This window comes from Mustela nivalis (assembly GCF_964662115.1).
Source record: "Mustela nivalis genome assembly, chromosome: 13".
In the NCBI taxonomy this organism is placed as follows: Eukaryota; Metazoa; Chordata; class Mammalia; order Carnivora; family Mustelidae; genus Mustela; species Mustela nivalis.
This window is the reverse complement of record NC_139032.1, coordinates 26,936,856-26,957,486: the sequence shown is the minus strand read 5'-3', so window position 1 is coordinate 26,957,486 and position 20,631 is coordinate 26,936,856. Positions and strand designations below refer to the sequence as shown.

Here is a 20,631-nt window from a genome sequence, read left to right as displayed (position 1 = left end):
AAATACTTTCAAATTTATAGAAAAGTTGTTCCCTTAATGCAGTCATTGAGGATTTGAAATGATGCCTCATTACCCTAGAATACTTTTGGTATATTTTCTAAAACAGTGGCATATTTTAATATAACTACTAACATTAGGAAATTATAATTGATACGTGAATCCTCTCTAATCCATAGGGCCCTCATTTGAGTTTCATCTGTTTTCTCAATAATGTGCTTAATAGCAAGAGGATTCAGCTCAAACCATGTGTTGTTAGATGTCTAAACTCTTAATCAGGAACAGTTTTGCAGGCTTTAACATTTATGACCTGACATTTTTGAAAGTTATTGGACTCTTATTTTGTAGAGTGGTTCTCAGTGTGGAGTTGTCTCATGTTCCTCGTGGCTCAATTCAAGTTAGGTGTCTGTGGCAGGAATGTTAGAGAGGTGATGTACTCTGGTGACACAGGATGTGTTTGTCCATTACTGATAATAATCATTTTATCACTTGATTAAGTCTGAGTCTGAAAAAAAAAAAAAAAAGTCTGAGTCTGTCAGGCTTTTCCATTGTAAACTTAACCCTTTTTCTTTTTGTAATTAGTAAGTATTTTAGGTGGAAGTATTTTGAAACTATGTAAATATCTTTTTCCTCTTCAGACTTTTAATATGTGAATATCAGTGCAGAATGGGTTTCCTGTTTTACTGGATGGATTGTAATTTGTTTCTGTCATTATTTATTTTCATGTATCCCTATCATTCTCTATGGGTGTCCTTGCTTTTTGGCACACGGTGCTCAGAGTTCCCCTTGCCTGGTACCAATCATTTCTAGGAAGAGCCCTGGTTTGTTTTAGTATTGAATGGTATTTAAAAACCAAGGTCTGTGTGCACTGTACGCATATTGTTACTGGACTTCTCAGTAGACAGAGCTGAGGACTGTATGTTTGTATATACAATATATATACAGGAATTTTCATTTGTAGTAGTTTCTCCACATGTATGTATATATTTATGTTTGTGTGTGTGCACGTGTACACACATCCCCATACAATCTCCATGAGGTCATGGAGACTTACACCTTTAATTCCACAGATTTGTTCTGGTGGTTTTCCCTATATCTACAGTGTCCTTCTCCAACATGGAGAATTTGGGCTTCCATTATCCCTAGTGCATTTACATAGTGATCAATTCCAGTGTATGTTAAAATCCTTCTGATGCCTTTTTGGGCAGATGCCCTCCTCACCTCATTCAGGGTCTGACACCCAAGTCAGCTTTTCTTCCCACCGACCCTGCAAGTGTATCTCTCTGCTTGTGTTCATTTTGTTTTTAATTTCTAGTTTTATTACATGGTGACAGTTTTGTTTGTAGTGTTTCTTTTTTATGGAACTCCTGACATTTCCTTTTGATCTAATATATAATTAGTTTTTGTGAGTATTTCACGTGCTGTTAGAATAAGGTATATATATTCTGTATTATCAGGATATTGTGTTCAACATCTTTGCCCATTTTTAGATTAGGGTAATTTAATTAAAAAATTTGATATAGTCTGTCTTCTAGTAATGCTGAAAACCTGGAGTTATGTGTGGTTTTATTTGTGCTACTTGTTGAATTTATTTATTTAGTTTTTGGTGGTGAGGATATGTGTGGAGATTCAGATTTAAGTGGCCACCATTATCCTTCAGACCAACAATGTGGTCTTCCTATTTTTAGTATAAATTTCTGCTGTAATACTAGCCATATTAGAAGTGTGTATTTTTTCTAGGTGGAATTACCAAGTCCAGATAATATATGCAAGTTGTGATAGGTGCCTTAAGGTTATTCGAGCTCCATTTTAAACTTTACTTGTCCCCCTTCTCTGTTAAATGTGAGAGTAATAGCTTCAACTTGAAAATTTCATGAATCTGTGATTCATAGTACATTTGATGATTAGGCCTAAAACATCTTGTCTTTCTTTGTGTCTGTATTGTTACTAAGCATCTACTCCCTACAGCTTTGGCCTTTACACAGCTATTATTAGAAGCCAATGCCAAAGGTTGTTGGTTTCATTGTGGCGATTTAGTATTTTGGTTGTATTCAAGTGACAAGGTTGACTGTTCTTAGCATATTTTTTATGCATATACAGGTTTATCCTGTGGCTGATGACAACAGTTACAGCCAAAATGTCAGGCTGAATAGACTGTTTATTCAGTCTGAGTTACCTCATTTGATTGATTCTTCCTGGGGCTACTTCTTTGGTTCAAATGGTTTTGTTATAGTCAGAATTTTCAAATATCCCTTCTTCCACTCTAACTAAAATCAACTATCATTTAAAAAAGTACTTTAAGAATACATTGTCTTCTATAAAATTAGAATACTTCAGATAAATCTAATGTGCCCTGACTTCAGCTAGAACCTTACTATAGTTAACTCTGATTATGCGTTTTATGTGTCTAGAGGAGTTTGAAGTTTCAGATTGAAATGGGCCAGTGAATCCTAGGAAGGAATAAAGATCCTGGACTCCATTATATGCACCAGTGAAATACTTGAATTTCAGGTGTAAAGAGAGAATCTTAACATACTTCCACTTTAAAACAACTGGTTACTTAAATAATGATAATAATAAGAGCAGCTAACATTTATTGAATATTTGCTGTGTGCCAGGCCTTGTTCTAAGTGCTAACACATGTGATCCAGTGCTAACACAATGTCATCCATTAAACAGAATCCATTTTACAGCAGAGAAAAAGGGGGCATCAGAAGTTTAGTAATCTGCCCGGGATCATGCATCTGGTAGGTGATGAAGTTGGAATTCAGACAGGTAGTCTGGTTGCAGATTGTATGTTCTTAATCACTGTGTTCTGCATGTGAAAAAATTAGGTTAGTGTTGGACTTCTCATCTGTGGCACTGGAAGTTAGAGGATAGCCAAATGTCTTTTGTGAAATCTGTCATTTGTTTGCCACTAGCAACAAACTACATCTTTGTGTATGTAGAATGCAGAAAATGTTACCCCTGAGCCCTCTGTGAGAAAAATAAATGAGTAAAAGATCTCAAGATAGAAATGGAATTTATAAAATGTGTTAAAAGGTAAAATGTTCTATGGGGGGGGTGACATGGGAGAAACGAAAAGTTAACTTATCTTGGTGGGATTGCTTAGTTACTGATATAGTATCAGTGAAATACCAGTTAATCCTAACTATGAGGATGGGAGGTGGAATTGATGAGCACAATAGAAAGTTTCCAAATAATGGAAAAGAAAAAGAAATTGGAGAAATGTAACCAGGCCAGTAAAAATAAGGTAAAGAAGAAGAAAGAAACATTAAATAGTAGAAAGAAAATTAGATGAAAGGAATGAGGTGAAGTGTATATCTGTCATCACTAACTGTGAGCTGAAATGTCTTCAAAAATAAAATAAAAAATAAAAAATTGGAAGTTATATAGGGGACACCTAGGTGGCTCACTTGGTTAAGCATCTGCCTTCAGCTCAGGTCCTCCCAGGGTCCTGGGATTGAGATCTGCATCAGGGCCCTGCTTTTCCCTTTGCCTACAGCTTCCTCTGCTTGTGCTCTCTCTCTCTCTCTCTCAGACAAATGAATAAATAAAATCTTTAAAAAAAAATTATACAGTAGGAGGAAGGGCAGTGTTGATTAAATGACAAAGTTGAAAATAAGTGCTTAGGCAGGGATAAACTAGCCAAATGCAAATAAAATACAGCAGAAGTGGTTCTCTTATTGCCAGAAGTGGAATTGCTGGATCATATGGTATATCCATTCTCAATTTTTTGAAGAACCTCCATGCATGTTGTATGTTGTGGCGGTGTTAGTTTACATTTCCATCCAGACAAAGAAAAATTCAGGTTCAGAAGCACTGAATAGATACTTCATATGTACTTGTTGCAGTTCTTGAAGATGTATAATAATCGCAAACATTTTTTAAAGATTTTATTTATTTATTTGAGAGAGAGAGAACAAGCAAGGACCAGTTGGGGGAGGGGTAGTAGGAGAGGAAGAAGCAGACTCCCTACTGAGCAAGGAACCCCACTACGTAGGGCTTGATCCCCAGAACCCTGAGATAATGACCTGAGCTGAAGAACCCTGAAGATAATGGCCCCACTACGTAGGGCTTGATCCCCAGAACCCTGAGATAATGACCTGATGCTTAACTGACTGAGCCACCCAGGCGCCCCAATCACAGACATTATTTCAACTGAGGTATAATTGACATAAAACCTTATGTTTCAGATGTATAACATAATGCTTCAATATTTGTATATGTTTTGAAATGATCCTCTCAAGAAGTCTAGTTAACATCTGTTGCTACACAGTTATGAAGTTTTTTCTTGTGATGAGAAATTTGAAGATCTACTGTCTTAGCAACTTTCAGATGCGTAATATAGTATTATATATTAACCATAGTCCTACTGCCATACTTGACACTCCCCAGCCTTACTTCTTTGATAACTGGCAGTTAGTGTCTTTTAATCACTTTCATCCACTTTGCCCACCTCTGTTTCTACTCCCTCTCTGCCTTACCAATCTGTTCTATGAGATTTTTTTTTTTTCCAGTTCTACACATGAGATCTTACAGTATTTTTCTTTCTTTGTCTGAGTTATTTCACTCGGCATAGTGCCCTCATAGTCCATTCATGTTGTTGGAGATGGCAAGATTTCCTTCTTTTTTTGACTGCCCATTTTTTAATCACTTTTTTCTCTTGAGTTATATGAGTTCTTTATATATTTTAGGTCTTAACCCCTTATTGAATACAGGATTTACAAATATTTCCTCCCAGTTGGTAGGTTGCCTTTTCATTTTGTAGATGGTTTCCTTTGCTTTGTAGGACACAAACCTTTATATAATACAATAGCAACCAAAACCACAGGTCATCTGTATAGATCAAACAAAAGCTCCAATAAATACAACTTAATTAGAAGACAGCTATTGTAAGAATTTAAAATGCCCCTTTCAGAATTTAACATATCAAGAAAACACTACATAAACGATATAGAAAATTTGAGTAATACAGTCAACAAGCTTGGTTTTGGGATTCATTAGGATTCAATTTTGAGAATATGTTTGAAGATGTGTTCCAGCTGACTGAGAGTGAGATGTAAGGTCTGAGATGGGGGAAACGGTGGAACTAATCTGGGATTCCACTGTGAGCAGGATGAAAGCTGAGCAGCATTTCTAGAAAGCAGCTCATCCAAATTAGAATTGGAAGTTAGTGGGATCCTGAAATCACACCTTAAAAAAAAATTGAAGTGGTCCCAAGAAATGGTATGCTATAATATGATTATGAAACTGAGAAATGTTAGGGACATAGGACAAAAGTCCTTTGTATCTTCTCCCACAGAAGGATAAAACAGAACTGTAAAAAAAGTCGTGCTACAAATGTGAATGAAACAAAATGTCACATGAGTTGGAGTATTTGATGAAGTGTATGAAAGAATCCATTTGAACTTGAGCCTGGAAATTCTTTATTTTGGGGGGTGGGTGAGCAGTGAACTATACTTGGAGAATCGGAATATAAGTACTGTTGTTTTTCACATTTTACATTCTGCTTTATAAAAGGAGTGCAAGAAGGTATCCTCCTTATGTTCATGAAACATTTAAAACTTTTAATATATTTTGTTAAAGGCACAACTTACTGGTGATTTTAAAATACTCATACTTTATACATTTCATTGTGATTCAGAGTATTAGTTTTTTCAAACAACAACAACAACAAAGTGGGTACTTGGAAATATAAAATTCCTTCTAAAAAAAAAATCTGAAAATTTAAAATTGGTGTTTCAGATCACTGGAACCATGCTGTCCAGCATACACATGTGGCTATTTAAATTTAAGTAAACTTAAAGTAAAAAATTCTGTTATTTTAGTGGTGCTCTGCCCATCTCCCATCCTTAATAGCCAGAGGTTGCAGCCGTCTTGGATGTTGTAGATAACAGAACATCTCTGTTCTGGTAGAGTTCAACTGAACATCTCTAATGTTGGGAGTACTTCAAAAGAGGACACTTTGTAGACTTATGGTACATAACTAAACTGGTAGCTGGAGGGAAATTGAAAGCCTTTAATAACTTGTATTATTTAAAATATAAAATATATAAAAAATATAAAAGGGGATGCCTGGGTGCCTCAATTGGTTAAACATCTGCCTTTGGCTCAGAACCTGATCCTGGGGTCCTGGGATAGAGTACCACATTGGGCTACCTGCTCAGCAGGGAGCCTGTTTCTCCCTCTCCTGCTCCCCCTGCTTGTGCTCTCTCTCTGTTGAATAGATGGATAAAATCTGAAAAAAAAAGAAAGAAAAGAAAAGAAAAAAGACAGAAAGTAAGTGAACTAAGTACTCAAGACAGTAGAAAAACAGGAAAATAAACCAAAAATAAAGAGAATGAATTTTTTAAAATGCTGAAAATAATGATAGAAATAAAACGTGCCAGAATTGATTAATAAAAAGTAGGGATTCTGAACATACTGTAACTTTAGAAAAGGGAAATAAAAATGTATTTAGGGGTCTCTGGATGGCTCAGTCAGTTAAGTGTCTGCCTTCGACTCAGGTCATGATCTGGGATCAGGCTCCACATGGGCTCCCTTCTCAGTGGGGAGTCTGCTTCTCTATCTTCCTCTGCTCCTCCTCCAACTGCTGGTGCTCTTGCTGTCTCTCTCTCAAATAAATAAATAAAACCTTTAAAAAAACATATTTTTTAGTCACCTTAGATGGTATTTCAGCTGAATTATATTTATCTTTTAAAAAATAGGTTATACTTTTATTTATTCCAGTAAATAATGGATAGATTCTCAGTATATTTTTTTGAAGCTAGTGTAATCTTATACTGATACTTGGTAAAGGTAGTTTTTTTAAAGGGGTCAATTTTTAGATACAGAAACTCTAAATGAGATTTTAGCTAATATTATTATATACTAGTAAAAGAATAGCATTTTCTTGGAATGCAAGGATAGCTCACACTAGGAAACCTATCAACACATTTTACTGCATCAACAGATTAAAGGAGACAAGCTGTGTAATTCTTTTAGTGGATGCTGAAGAGGCATTTGATAAAATAATTAAAATACTTAAGTGTAATAATTTTATGAAAGAAACTACTCTAGTTATGGGAGTAATCATAGCACCTGCCACAGAGGGTTGTTGTGAGGATTTAATGAATTAACACATGTAAAAATGCTAAGAGCAGTGTCTGTCACACAGAAATTATTCAGCCTGAGCTCTTTTTATTAAAAAATGGTACAGTTGATATGCAAAAAGAGTTGGCAGATGTTGTATTGAATGGCAAAACATTTTGATTAAAATGAAAAACAAGACAGAGTTGTTTGTTTTCTTACCTCTATATTTGGAATCATTTTTGAGGTTGTTCCATTTCTCTAAGACAATAAAAGTAGAAAATGAATAACTGATACAAACACTAAAAGAGGAGGTAAAATACTTTGAATTACAAATTATATGATTTTCATATGGAGAAAACCCAAAAGACTACTAAAGACTAATAAAAATATTCAAGAGGTAAATTTAACAAAATTATTCTGTAGCAAGACAATCAAAATTTTTCTGTCTCTAGGAAAGTCAAAGTAGGTCTTAAAAAATTGTCAACGGGCACCTGGGTGGCTCAGTGGGTTAAGCCGCTGCCTTCGGCTCAGGTCATGATCTCAGAGTCCTGGGATCGAGTCCCGCATCGGGCTCTCTGCTCAGCAGGGAGCCTGCTTCCCTCTCTCTCTCTCTGCCTGCCTCTCTATTTGTGATTCTCTCTGTCAAATAAATAAATAAAATCTTTAAAAAAAAAAATTGTCAACAATTCTAAAATTAACATAGGAATTTTATTAATTCCATTTAGAAGTCTAGTGTATTATTTTATGAAATTGGGTAAGGTAATATGAAAGTTCATATATAGAATATATTTCCATAACTACCTAAGAAGATACACTATATATTTAATCCTATTTTTGTTAATAGTCTTTACACCTCTTCCTCTCTATAAGCACATAATTTGGAGAAGTTTGAAAAAGAAAACAATCTTGACATTTTTGTGATATTTTCCTCCTTAACCTCGGTGTAGAGTTAAAAGTGTGATTATATACAATTTCTTTTTTTTTTTGTCAATAAAATTTAGAAGGATTTTTAATTTCCAAGTCCTTTGAGAAAGCAAAACTAATGCACCACAAATTGAAAGATCTAATTAATAAATTTAACAACAAGCCCAAGTAGTTTTTTTTTATATAAATTAGCCCATGTATTATAGGCTAGCAGTGTTTCAAATGATGGAGCTTCTACCAGTCTTCAAACTCTGTCCCTCCTCTGAAGGCAGATTGATTGTGTCAGCAGAAGTGGTGTTCTAGGTCCAGGCATCACCAGCGGTTTTCATGCAGGAGCCACAATGCCAGATCCTCACAACTTCTCTTTTCATCTTGTTTTGCCCCAGAAGGAGCAAGTGTACTAGGTGTGCTGGCTTATTTCAGTCTTTTTCACCATTTTCCTGAGGGAGGCACCATAACGGTCCCATGTTTCCCCACAGTTCTGACCTTCTTGGTGCATTTAGCCATGTTTCTGCTAATTAGGTCCGGCCCAGAGAGGATATATACTATTTCTTTGTATATTTTTTGACTCTCACTTGCTCTAAGGAATACATTTTACTTATTATTTTTACTTGATCTCATACAGAGATCCGTTAATAAGGTTTAATAACTTCTCACTCATCAAAGTTGTAATCCCATTTTAGGTAAACTGGGATTAAAAGCATATCATTGATGGACTTAGAGGAGATTTTAAAGAAATACCTTTTGTTTTAATACATACTAAAAACTGAAATGTATTTTCTTTTAGCTTTGCTGAACATTTGGTGCTTTCTATAATGGTGTGATTAATTTTCAACTCAAACTCTGAAAAGATTTTTTTTTCCTTTTATTTCTATTTCTCTGTCAAAGGTATGCAACCACTCATGTATTCGGTTCAGGAAGCATTAAACGCAAGACCGTGGTGGATTCGTGTGGGAACGGACATTTGTTATTATAAGTAAGTATTCTAAGAATAATAGGACATCAGGTGACACAAGGGGATCTTCATTCTTTTTCAATTTGAAGGTTAGAAAGTAGAGTCATTGCATTATTTGAACTATGATGGTATGCTGTACTGTTACTTTTAACAGAGTCCTTTAAAATTTGAGATTTATGGAGGTGGTATATTTCGTGGAAATAAAATGTGTCTTAAAGATAGACAGACCTACTTAGTCCAAATCTTATCTTCACCACTTAGGTAGCTATGTGTCCTCAACTCTTTTAACTTTAAAAAGACTGAAAACTTAAATAAAAGTGAAATTAGGAATTCTAGGAAGTAATTATCAGTGCCTTTTTGTTCTGATGATATTAAGTGCAGTTCTTATCTTTTCTCTTTTGCATGCAAATATTTACTTGATTTGAATTTCCAGGATATTTTACATGGAGATGTGTTCCCAAATTACATTATTATAGCAGCCTATGCAGTTCAACTTGACCTCAAATAGGCCATCTGCTTATCAAGTCAGAAATAAGTGCTTGAAATCATTTATTGCTTCATTGGAATGATTGGATTATTCTTCAACTTCATGTCTAAGTAATCTGGCATTATTATGTGTCTTGCTTCCCGTTTTTACTGTTTTTATGTGTAATATGTTTCTAGATAACTTCCTCCACCGAATGCATTTGACATCCCTGTCTTTTCTCTGTTAATAATCTTAATCCTGACATTTTTGTTAAGTGGATTTTGGGTTTTTATATGGTGCTTAACTAGCTCTAATATTCCTTCTTTTTTAATCAGAAGACTTCTGAAATTAAATGTTCTTACTGGTTTAAGACATGGCTTTGGAAAAACCTAGCTCTTAAGTGCTATTACTTTCTGAGGACAGTGTTACTTAGAATTCATTTCAGCAGGGTTTTTCCCCTGCTTGTAATAGCAAAATAAGTCGTAAATGAGGGATGGAAATATAAGATGATATGCAATTCATCTGTGCCTGAATACATTTTGTATTTCTTTTAATGGTAGGCTAATATAAAAGTACCCTTAATTTATCTCTTTCTCATAAAATTGAAATTGAAATCATCAGTCGGCGAGTGCTTTGCTTTTTCACATAGTCAAGTGAAAAGTCATAATATGACAGGTGGTGGTTCTGTTTTGTGTAGGGGTGACGTCAAGGGTTTTTGTTTGTTTAGTTTCATTTTTGTTTCTTCTTTTGGCTACTTCCAGACCTGGAACTGGAATTCAGGTCAATTCGACAGATGTTTATTAACTGTTTTCCATGTAACAAGCAGTATCCTAGTTGCTTTCCTGAAACCTGAAATCCAGATAGGATTAAAATCTGTTTTTGCATGTGTCTTAACTTTTCATTTGTCAGCCAAGTCTTCCAGTGCTTCTTTGTCTCATCTGCACAATGAGACTAAAACTACTCCCACCAGTCTCTGAGACAATATAACTGACAGACTACCATATAGCTGTAATGTGGTTGTTATTAATAACTCTCCAATTAGATGTTAAACTTAGTGGGGAAGAGAGTTGGCCAGAAGTTCTGGAATTTATTTTGTGCTTTCCTCAACCCATAGCATCTTGTCACTGAGTACTCAAGATATGGTGGCTGCATTAATGAAGACAATAGCAGTTTGAAAATACCTTGCCCATGTGTATGTGCATGCACGGAAATAAACTGTTGGTCATGGATTTCCTTCAGTTTATGACTTAAATCATAGAAGATGATTTGAAATTTTAGAAATTAGGTTGATAGACAAAGTACTGTCAGGCCATCAAATGTGAGTGATATTTAAAAGTCTAGAAAGTAATGTGCACTTTTAAAAAACTTTTTATTAGGGAAATCTTTTACAAACATTTACAAAAGCAGGTAATAGGATAATGAGACCACATCTATTCATCACTCAGTTTCAACAGTTACCAATGCGTGTTTGGCTTTGTTTTAGGAATACTTTCACCCCTACCACCACACTGAATTTTTAAAAGCATTTCCAGATATCATATTTATGATAAATACTTCAAAGATCTTTGTCTTTTAGAGATTTTTAAAGACAGTTTAACCATGATGCTATTATCACCTCAGAAAATTCCTTGATATGATAAAATATCCTGTCATGGTTCAGACTTCCCTAGCTGTCTCATAAGTTTTTTTGTTTTTTTTTTTAAGATTTATTTATTTTAGAGGGAGATAGAGAGAGCAGGAGAGAGCGAGCAGGAGCAGGGAAGGGCAGGGGAAAGGCAGAAGTGAGCTCCCTGCTGAGCAGGGAGGCTCCCTGCTGACAGGCATCCCAAGGGCTCTATCCCAGGACCCCGAGATCATGACCCGAGCTGATCATGACCCAAGCCAAAAGCAGACACTTAACAGACTGAGCCACACAGGCGCCCCTCATAAATGTTGTTTTATAGTTGATTTGTTTTAATCCGACCAACCAAGGCTGCACATTGCACTTGATTTTGTTGCTATGTCCCTTAAGTCTCCTTTAATATGTACATTGCCTTTTTCCCCCCTTATTCTTTCTCCTTTATTTGTTGAAGAAACTGGGTCATTTGTCATGCAAAATTTTCCACATTTTGGGTTTTGTTGGTTGCATCCCTGTGGTGATAATTAATTCTTCTATCTTACTGATTTCCTGTAAAGTAGTAGTTAAATCTAGAAGCTTGATCAACTTCAGGTTTGAGTTTTGGCAAGAGTACTTCATAGGTGGTGCAGTGAATTCCTGTTGCATCACATCAGGAAACACATCCTGTCTGGTTATTTCTTTTTTTGTGATCTTAAGATTGACAGTGAATTTAGTTGTTGTCCTCTCTGATCCATCCACTTGAACCGTTGCCATTATTAGCTTTTCATCTAGTGTGGTAGCAGTCACCCATGGTAATTGGTGACATCCAGTAATGTGAATGGCTAACGAGGAATTAGGTTCTAAGATTTTTATTGATATGTAGAGTCTCAACTCCATTTAGTAGTAAATCCAAAGCTGAAAACTAACGTCGATTGATAGCAATTAACTGCTCATTAGTACCAAGTCTAAGTTTTATAAAATGTTTAAGCTAAACTTTTTATAAACTGTATGGGCTTCCCCCCAAAGTTCTGTTTAAACAAGTAGTAAGGAAAATCAGAACTTTTGTGTGGAAGAAATAAACATGTTTTTTGCTTTTCTATTGTAGAAATCACTTCTCAAGAAGTTCAGTTGCTGCAGGTGGGCAAAAGGGAAAATCCTACTATACAATTACGTTTACTGTCAATTTTCCACATAAAGATGATGTTTGCTACTTTGCTTATCACTATCCATACACATATTCGACTTTACAGGTGAGAGTCATTGAGTTGGATTATGGCTGTCATTGAGCTATATGCATGTGTCAGATAATTGGGAAAAAAATGGATTAATGAAATATCTTAATAAGCTGAGAAAAAAAATCCAAGGCTGAATATTTTAGAAAATACAGTACTTGTTGAAAACATTAAAAGGAGTAAAATGGAAATGTAGTCTTCATTTTTATTTAGTAAAAATACTTAAAAATTTTGAAAAATGTTTACTCTCCATCTTTGTGTAGAAATCTATAGCTTTCCATGATTTACACATTTTAACTAGGTGAGATTTCCACTTGTTTTAATGAGAGGCATTAAATCTCATAGAAAATCTAACAATAGAAAAATGTGTAAGTTTTTCTGTAGGGAATTCATTTCTTTTAGTGGTTTGATATGGAGTTCTAGATCCAGGTTCTTTAGAATTTAGGATATAAATGTTGGGTTTTTTGGGGTTCTTTTGAGATATTTGAGTGTTTGCATTGTAAAACAAAACTGAAAAATGAATTTGAGCAATTACTGTGGTAGATTTTTTTTTCTCAATACAGAATGTCTGTCCTAATGATCAAGGATCATAGGGATATGATCAGTTTACCCAGAAAGACACTGGAACACTGTGATTTAGAAATAAGATTCCAAATTATGAGGGGAAAAGGAGAGAAAAACATACTCTGCCCAACAGAAGAGATAAAAAGGCTGAGAACATTCAATGGGCTGACATTTTAATAACGGTTACAATTTATAATAAAGATATTACCATTTATCTTTCTGTGCCAAATAACATAACATCAGACTATATAATGTTATTATTCACAGGGTTATATATTGTTGTTCTTTATTGACGTTACCTTTTTAATGTATTTTGAATTCCCCTCCTTTTTTCCAATGGCACTGCCATGAGCTTTGCAGGCATTACTGCTGCCTCTCCTCTCCACTCGGCCACTTCTCACTGGTGTTCTAGAATTCACTTCTGTCCCCTTTCCTCTTCATTAGTTTTTCACTCACATTAGAGCAGGAGGGCTCCTTGGTGGGAAGATCTAATCCCATAAGATCTTCATGTCATCATTTCTCTACTGTTTTTCACAATTTTTGCCATATCCACGTATTGTTTGAACTATTTATATGCCAATATTTATCTTTAAATGGACTTTAAAATAACTCATTCTTCAAAGTTTATCCTCCAGCTAAGTTAATATTTGTGGTATTAATTCACAGTAAAATATTTGCCTGTTCATTTTTTGTTAAGGTTACCCACATGTCACTTATTTCTGTATCAGTTACCAGCCGTACATATATATGCTGTGCCTTGTGAGAGAATGGCCTGCGAGGCCCTTCAGTCTGTGTTAATTCTGTTTCTCAGCTTTCCTGGTCCTCTTTCCAGGGCATCTTTGTCAGTTCTTTATTCCTCTTTCTTTTGTCCTGGTCTTCCCACGTACCTTCCCTCTGCCTGCAGCACTCCCCTTTCCCTCTTCACTCATTCTTTGGATCTCAGTTTGAATGTGACTTCTTTTAGGAGACCTTTCCTCATTGTCCGGATTCCACTAGGCTTCCTGCCCCTGATCACAGGCTTTCATGGCACCCTGTATTTTCCTGAAGGTAGGGTCTAGTTGTTCCCTGTTACATCCCCAATGCCAGGCACAGTTTCCTGCACAGAAATAGTGACCACATAGTAAATCGTGATTATGCGAACAAACGTAGGCAATAGTTTGGAAACCAACTCAGTTTCTTAAATAAGGGATTGAACAATTTATGTGTGATATAACCATATACTAAAACCGTTAAAATTTGTGTTTTCAAAAGACACATAATTCACATGTTGAATGCTATGATAATAGAGTTCATGATTATGAATGTTGTGTGTGTACAAATTATTAAGTGATAAAAGTAGGTTATATTGGCATTTGTTACTAGTAATCTAGGTGATGCAGTTATGGGTGTTTAAAATTATTTTCTTTGTACTTTCTGTGTCTTCTATACATTTTACAATTAATCTTGAAATCAGGAAAAGTTGTTAAAAAATTTCTGCTACATATTTCATTCTGCAGGTCTGTAGTCACTTTTATAATTTCAAAGTTCAGAAAGCTTTAAAACCAAAAGCTTTCTCCTAGCCTATTTGGCAGCAAAGCCTGGCCTGAATTGATGTTAGCTTTTTTAGAATATTGATTCCACTTTGAGTGACTCCACGTATGTTTTGCTGCAGAAATAATAATGTGCTTATTGCAGGCTGCTGGCACTGATGCCACTGGGGTATTGCAGAATTAACGGTATATGTACTGTATCTATCATCCTTTCTCACCTGCCTCAAATAACTGAGGTTTGAACTACATCTGGCTCCTGGAGGGTTTCACAGAAGGAATTAGGAGTCTGATTCACTTTTGTTGTGTGGAGCTCTGGATACGTTTGTTTCTGTTTATCCTAGGGAGTTTTTAAATGATTGTATGCTTTGCTTTTAAATTTTTATCAAGATGCATCTTCAAAAATTGGAATCAGCACACAATCCTCAGCAAATCTATTTTCGAAAAGATGTGTTATGTGAAACCCTGTCTGGAAACACCTGTCCCTTGGTGACTATAACAGCAATGCCAGAGTCTAATTATTATGAACATATCTGTCAATTCAGTAAGTCTGTCTTCTTCACTCAAAATACCAGTTATTCTTATTTTTCTTTTCTTCGTATATATTTTGTAAGGGCAGCAGTACTAGGAATAGGCATCAGAAGTCTTGGGTTCTAGTCTTGGTCCTATTACTGCCTGGCCTTTGGCCTACTTCTGGGCCACATTTTCCTCATTTCGAAAATGGTGGAGTTGTGTGAGATTATCTCTAAGGTCTCTCTCAATATGAATATTCTGTAGTTCTTATCCTTAGAAATACTATCCAAAGTATAATAGAACAAAATGTTTGAAGAGTTTACATGAACTCTTAAAACATTTAAAAATTTACATTTTAAATGTTTAAAATGTAAACATTTTAAATTTAAACATTTAAAATGTAAATTTTGCAATTAAAAATTTATAATAAACTAATTTTATTAAAAATTTAAAAATTTACAATAAACTAATTTTATTAAGTTTAGTAGTTTATTTATTAAACTAATAAAATAATTTTATTATAAGTAAAACCACTGGTAACCTATCAAATGCTTTGATGCCAGCAGTGAATAGCTACTTGTTTTTTCCGGCCATTTATATTTTTTAAAATTGTCTCAGATGCACAGCTGTAATAGAAAAAATAAGAAAACTGCTCTACTTTTGATAAGGTTATGAATGTGTGGACTGAATGGTTATATTGTAGACCTATATATCTAAATGTATAGTGAAAAATTGAAAAAATTTTCTTTGTAAATCTCTGAGCAGATATACCTTATTTTATCTGTGCTTATAACAACTATAAAATGGGTAAAATGACATTTTCCCTCCCCCCCATGACTTTATGAAAAATAAATTTATATTTAAAGCTTCCCCAATAACTTGTTCTTTATAAAAAGCGAGATTATATAAAAGAACTAGTTTTAGATGTCAGATTAATTATTGGGAAATAAATAGGCAACTCAATAGTATTTGTTGTGTTATGTTTACACTATGAACTCCTTTAGCACATGGCTTATATGGGTTTTATCTGTTTTCTCTGGAGGGCCTTGTGCCACTCTTCTATATAGTAGGTGCACAGGAAATTGTTGCTATGAATGTGTATGAGAATTTACAATTGAATGGAAATATTTCTAAATCCCAAAGTCAGACAGCATACAAATTCTTAGTAGCTGTTCATTTTAACTTGAGATTTTTATGTGTACTTTAGGAAACCGCCCTTATGTTTTTTTATCTGCTCGGGTACATCCTGGAGAAACTAATGCAAGTTGGGTAATGAAGGGAACACTGGAGTACCTCATGAGTAATAACCCTACTGCCCAGAGCCTACGAGAATCCTATATTTTTAAAATTGTCCCTATGCTAAATCCAGATGGCGTCATCAATGGAAAGTAAGTGAAGCAAACATTAGAGACATGCTATTGACAATGTGGCTGTTCAAAATACTAGAATCCAGGTTAATTTGGAAAACAAATTGAGAGGTTTTTCTAGAACAAAGAAATTGTTGCTGGGGAATTCATCTAAGATAAATGTTTAAAGGAAAATACATTTTATGTAGCAGTATCGTATTTTGAGAAATTCTGTATTTATCCCACAAGAGTATGATTTTATGAAATGTATGTCTTGCTTGAATTGTTTTAGAAAAATCAGTGTCAGGATATGAGAAAGATATTTAACATATCCTCTTATATTCCTTTTTGTTTGTCAGTGGCATGATCTTGGCTTGTTCTAAGATTTAGAATCTTCTGGGATCTCTTTCCACTGATATGGTTTGGCTCTATCTACTGGCTTCTTCCTGGTAGGAAGAGGTATAGTTTTGACAGAAATAATTTTTTAGACTGGAAATACTAGAAGATATCTTCTTCTTTGTTTTTGTTTTGTTATTTTTATTAGCATATAATGTATTATTTACCCCAGGGGTACAGGTCTGTGAATCATCAAGCTTACACAATTCACAGCATTCACCATAGCACATACCCGTCCCAATGTCCATAACCCAGCCACCCTCTCTCTACCCGCCCCATTCCTCTAGCAACCCTCAGTCTGTTTTGTGAGATTAAGAATCTCTTATGGTTTGTCTCCCTCCTGAAGATAGCTTCTTTTTAAGTTGAGATGGCTTAACAGTTAGTGCAATTTATTTTTTGTGGGAATTAGGAAAGGTCTCTGTTTCTGAAAGATGGGAATTTGGTCTTGATGTTACGAGCATCTGGAGAGCTGAAGATGCCATATTTTATTTATTTAATAAAGATAGCATGGGTAGTTCTCATATTTTAGGGGATTTTTGAATGACAAAGCTAGAATAATGTCCTTTTAGGTAGTAACTTCTGGAATTAAAATGAGATTTTTATGACTGGTTTTAATTTAGAAACATATTGGCTAGTTAGAATTCCGTTTATATTTCTGTTATCACCTTCTGATAGTTTGCTTAAATTTTTGCTCAGTTGCAATACTTAATACCTGCAATTAAATGAAAATATATTTGAATTTTTCAATAATGTAAACTTTTTATATACTTCTCCTTTTTAGGAGGTCCCAGCTCAGATAGCACTTTCTCTTTTCCTTTTCTTTACTTTTTTAAAAAGTAGGCTCCATGACCTGTCTGGAGCCCAACATGGGGACCAGTGTGGGGTAGAACTCACAACCCTGATATCAACACCCACGCTAAGATCAAATGTCAGATGCTTAAGCAACTGGGCTGCTTGGCCGCCCCCCAGATAGCACTTTTACATAGTAACTAATACAGTTTAAGTACAGGATATTAGTATGTAACAAGTGATTATTACATAGCCAGAATGGAAAATAAATTTTAGAGAGCCTGGAATAAAATGGGAATTAATTTTTTCCTTTTTTAAGAATTTATTTATTTGCTTATTTATCTATCTGAAAGAAAGAGCGAATACATGTGCACTCATGGTGGGGGGGCAGAAGCGAGAGGGAGAGAGACTCTCAAGCAGGCTTCTGGCTGAGCGCAGAGCCCTACACTAACCTTGATCTTAACAACTGAGATCTTGAGCTGAGATCTTGACCTGAGCTGTAATGAAGAGTCAGAGGAGGCTCAACAGACTGAGCCACCCAGGCGCCTCTTAGTTTCCCCAAGTTTTTTTTTAAAATAGGTTGGCAGTGTTAGCCTAAGTATCTGAAAACTTACCAGGTTAAATGCATGTAAAACAAGATATTACACAAAGCAAATACTTAAGTGTTTATTTAATGACTAATGTATTTACTGGAAATAATTAATAGTTACTAGAATCATCAAATTAAACATAGGTAAGAGTTTATCAGTACTGATGTTTGTGGTTGTGTTTACATATGTGTAGTCACCGCTGTTCTTTAAGTGGAGAGGATCTGAATAGACAGTGGCAAAGTCCAAATCCAGATTTACATCCTACAATTTATCATGCTAAGGGGCTGCTACAATACCTGGCTGCTGTGAAGCATTTGCCACTGGTAAGTATTTGTCTAGTCACAGAGATGCTTTTGTTAATTAACTACTCACCATTTCATGGTTATAAAAGTTAAGTTTTAATTTCTATTATCAATTACTTGTTATCAATTACATAGTATCAGTGTATTATGATACCAAATTAATACAGTGTATCCATATGCTTATTTCATCAGGTTTAAGTTTTATAGTTTGCATGAGCTCTTTTTTTATTTATGAATATTGGTAACTCCTGGTGGTAAGTTTTAGGTATTTAACTTCATTGTTTAAACAATACTAAGGTAACAGGATGTATCTTCCAAATTCTCAAACTGGAAGAAGCTTATTTCTGAGTTCTTTAGTCAACTCTGAAGGAGGTAGGTCTCCAGTTTATATATGAAAGGTGGCGTAGGCACAGTGGTTGACTTCCAAACATTTAGACGCTATATGCTGCTTCTGTTTTCCGCAGAATGTTTCCGTTGTATTATGGTTTAAATGAGGTAATTTTCCTTTGGGAAAGATAGGAAATCTGTAGAGAAGGAGCAGCAGTGACATGCAAGCCTCTTCTTCATTTTAAAAATGATGCTCTTAAAAATTAAATTGAAACCATACCCTTTTTAAAATAGTGTTTTTCATGAGAGCATTTTCATGTTCTTTCAAATTAGATAAATGTTTTAACAACCCTGGATCAGTGATGATTGCTGTTGTAGATTTGAACTATAATTGACTTTATTGTTTTTTAAATCGTAAATAGTAGATACATAAGAAAGAGTGGAACTTGTGACTTAAAATACAGGTCCTGGAAAGGATTTAGCCATTCTGGAATTAATCGCAGACCCTTTCCAGAACACAGTATTACTACTTTTATTAGTTGTACTTGTTAAATGGTGGTTCAGTTACAATGTAAAAACAAAGAAACAGACCCATTTATTGTCTTGGTATTCATTAGCTTTATTTGGCAGTATATGAATTTGAAACTTTTTAACTTTTAAAATATATCATATTTTCCAGGTTTATTGTGATTATCATGGCCATTCCCGAAAGAAGAATGTATTTATGTATGGCTGCAGCATCAAAGAGACTGTATGGCATACCAGTGATAATGCAGCTTCCTGCGACGTTGTGGAAGATGGAGGGTACAGGGTAATTATTACAGATGTGTGTGGAGTTTTGGAGTTCGAACATGCATAGCACTATAGAAAATAATTTAACAAACACGAAATACTCCGATTCAGCAAGTGTTGCCATTTTGCCGTTTTTTTGTTTGTTTGTTTCAGATTTTTTCAAGTTAAGCATTCTAAAATTTTTGCTTTTCATATTTAGATTCTTAATCTATTGGGAATTTATTTTTGTATGAGGGTTGGGGATCTAATTTTAGTTTTCCCATATGTAGCCAGTTGTCTCAGCCCCATTTATTAAACAGTACATCCTTCCTCTGCCAATTTATAAAGCCATCTGTTACATACCATGTTTCTACGCGTCTGGGTATGTTTTGAGGCATGCCCAGGACTTAAGGAGATCCGACTGCTTCACGCCCTGGGTCCTCTCCTTTTGGGCACAGTGGCTTTCCTTACTGTATTTGTGCTCAAAAAAAGCACCCCAGGTTATTTTCCCAAAAGAGTTTTAGTAGCGTACCACTGCCATGCGCAGAAATTCAAATTCACATTTTCTTTTTGGTGTCTGCTTTCTTCTTCCCCTTTCCCAAATAAATAAAATTATTAGGGTTATATAAAAAGAAAAAAAACGGGAACACTCCAGAAACAAAAGTAGTAAGTGAAAAAAGTTATCTCTCAGTCACAAATCATTTCTACCATGTGTGTTGGGAGATTGCCTCTAAGAACATTTATTCTTAAATGTATGTACGTATAGCCCATGAAGTTCTCTTTTAATTCCCATACCACGGCCAGTGTGCATTGCTTTGCATTTTTATCACTGTACAGACGTACCAAAATTTGTTTACTTAGTAGTCCAACCTGTTAGTGGCTATTTGAATGGTATGGCCAGATTGTCCTACAGAAAGGTTGTGTACGTTGATACTGCTCCGTACAACAGCTGACAGTGCTGTTTCCATACCCTTACTACAGCATGTGGTCGTCTCTGCCAGGGAAAAACTGAGGGTTTTAATTTGCATCTTTGTAATTATAAATGAGGTTGAGTATCTTTTCATATGTTTGGCCACTTATGACCTCTCCCTCTCTTTTATAGGCCTTTTCTTATATTCTTAGCTTATTTTTATTCTGGTCATCTAATCATTATTGTTTTTAAGCTAACAACTCTATATATATCACAAATACACTAAAACATTTTTTGTGTGTATGTGGTAACTTGAAACTTGCATCATGTTTATTGATTTTTTAAAAAAAGA

General features: G+C 34.9%; 1 protein-coding gene across 10 annotated transcripts in view; it reads left to right on the top strand.

Moving 5' to 3' along the window:
* AGTPBP1 (ATP/GTP binding carboxypeptidase 1) overlaps nt 1–20,631 on the top strand; it is a 157,625-nt gene that overhangs the window by 114,129 nt on the left and 22,865 nt on the right. For all 10 annotated transcript variants that reach the window (XM_082696534.1, XM_082696541.1, XM_082696538.1 and 7 more), the window contains 6 exons: nt 8,884–8,971; nt 12,119–12,263; nt 14,726–14,879; nt 16,056–16,236; nt 18,163–18,292; nt 19,278–19,409. In XM_082696534.1, the coding sequence (XP_082552660.1) occupies nt 8,884–8,971; nt 12,119–12,263; nt 14,726–14,879; nt 16,056–16,236; nt 18,163–18,292; nt 19,278–19,409 (830 nt within the window). The remainder of the gene's footprint in view (nt 1–8,883; nt 8,972–12,118; nt 12,264–14,725; nt 14,880–16,055; nt 16,237–18,162; nt 18,293–19,277; nt 19,410–20,631) is intronic.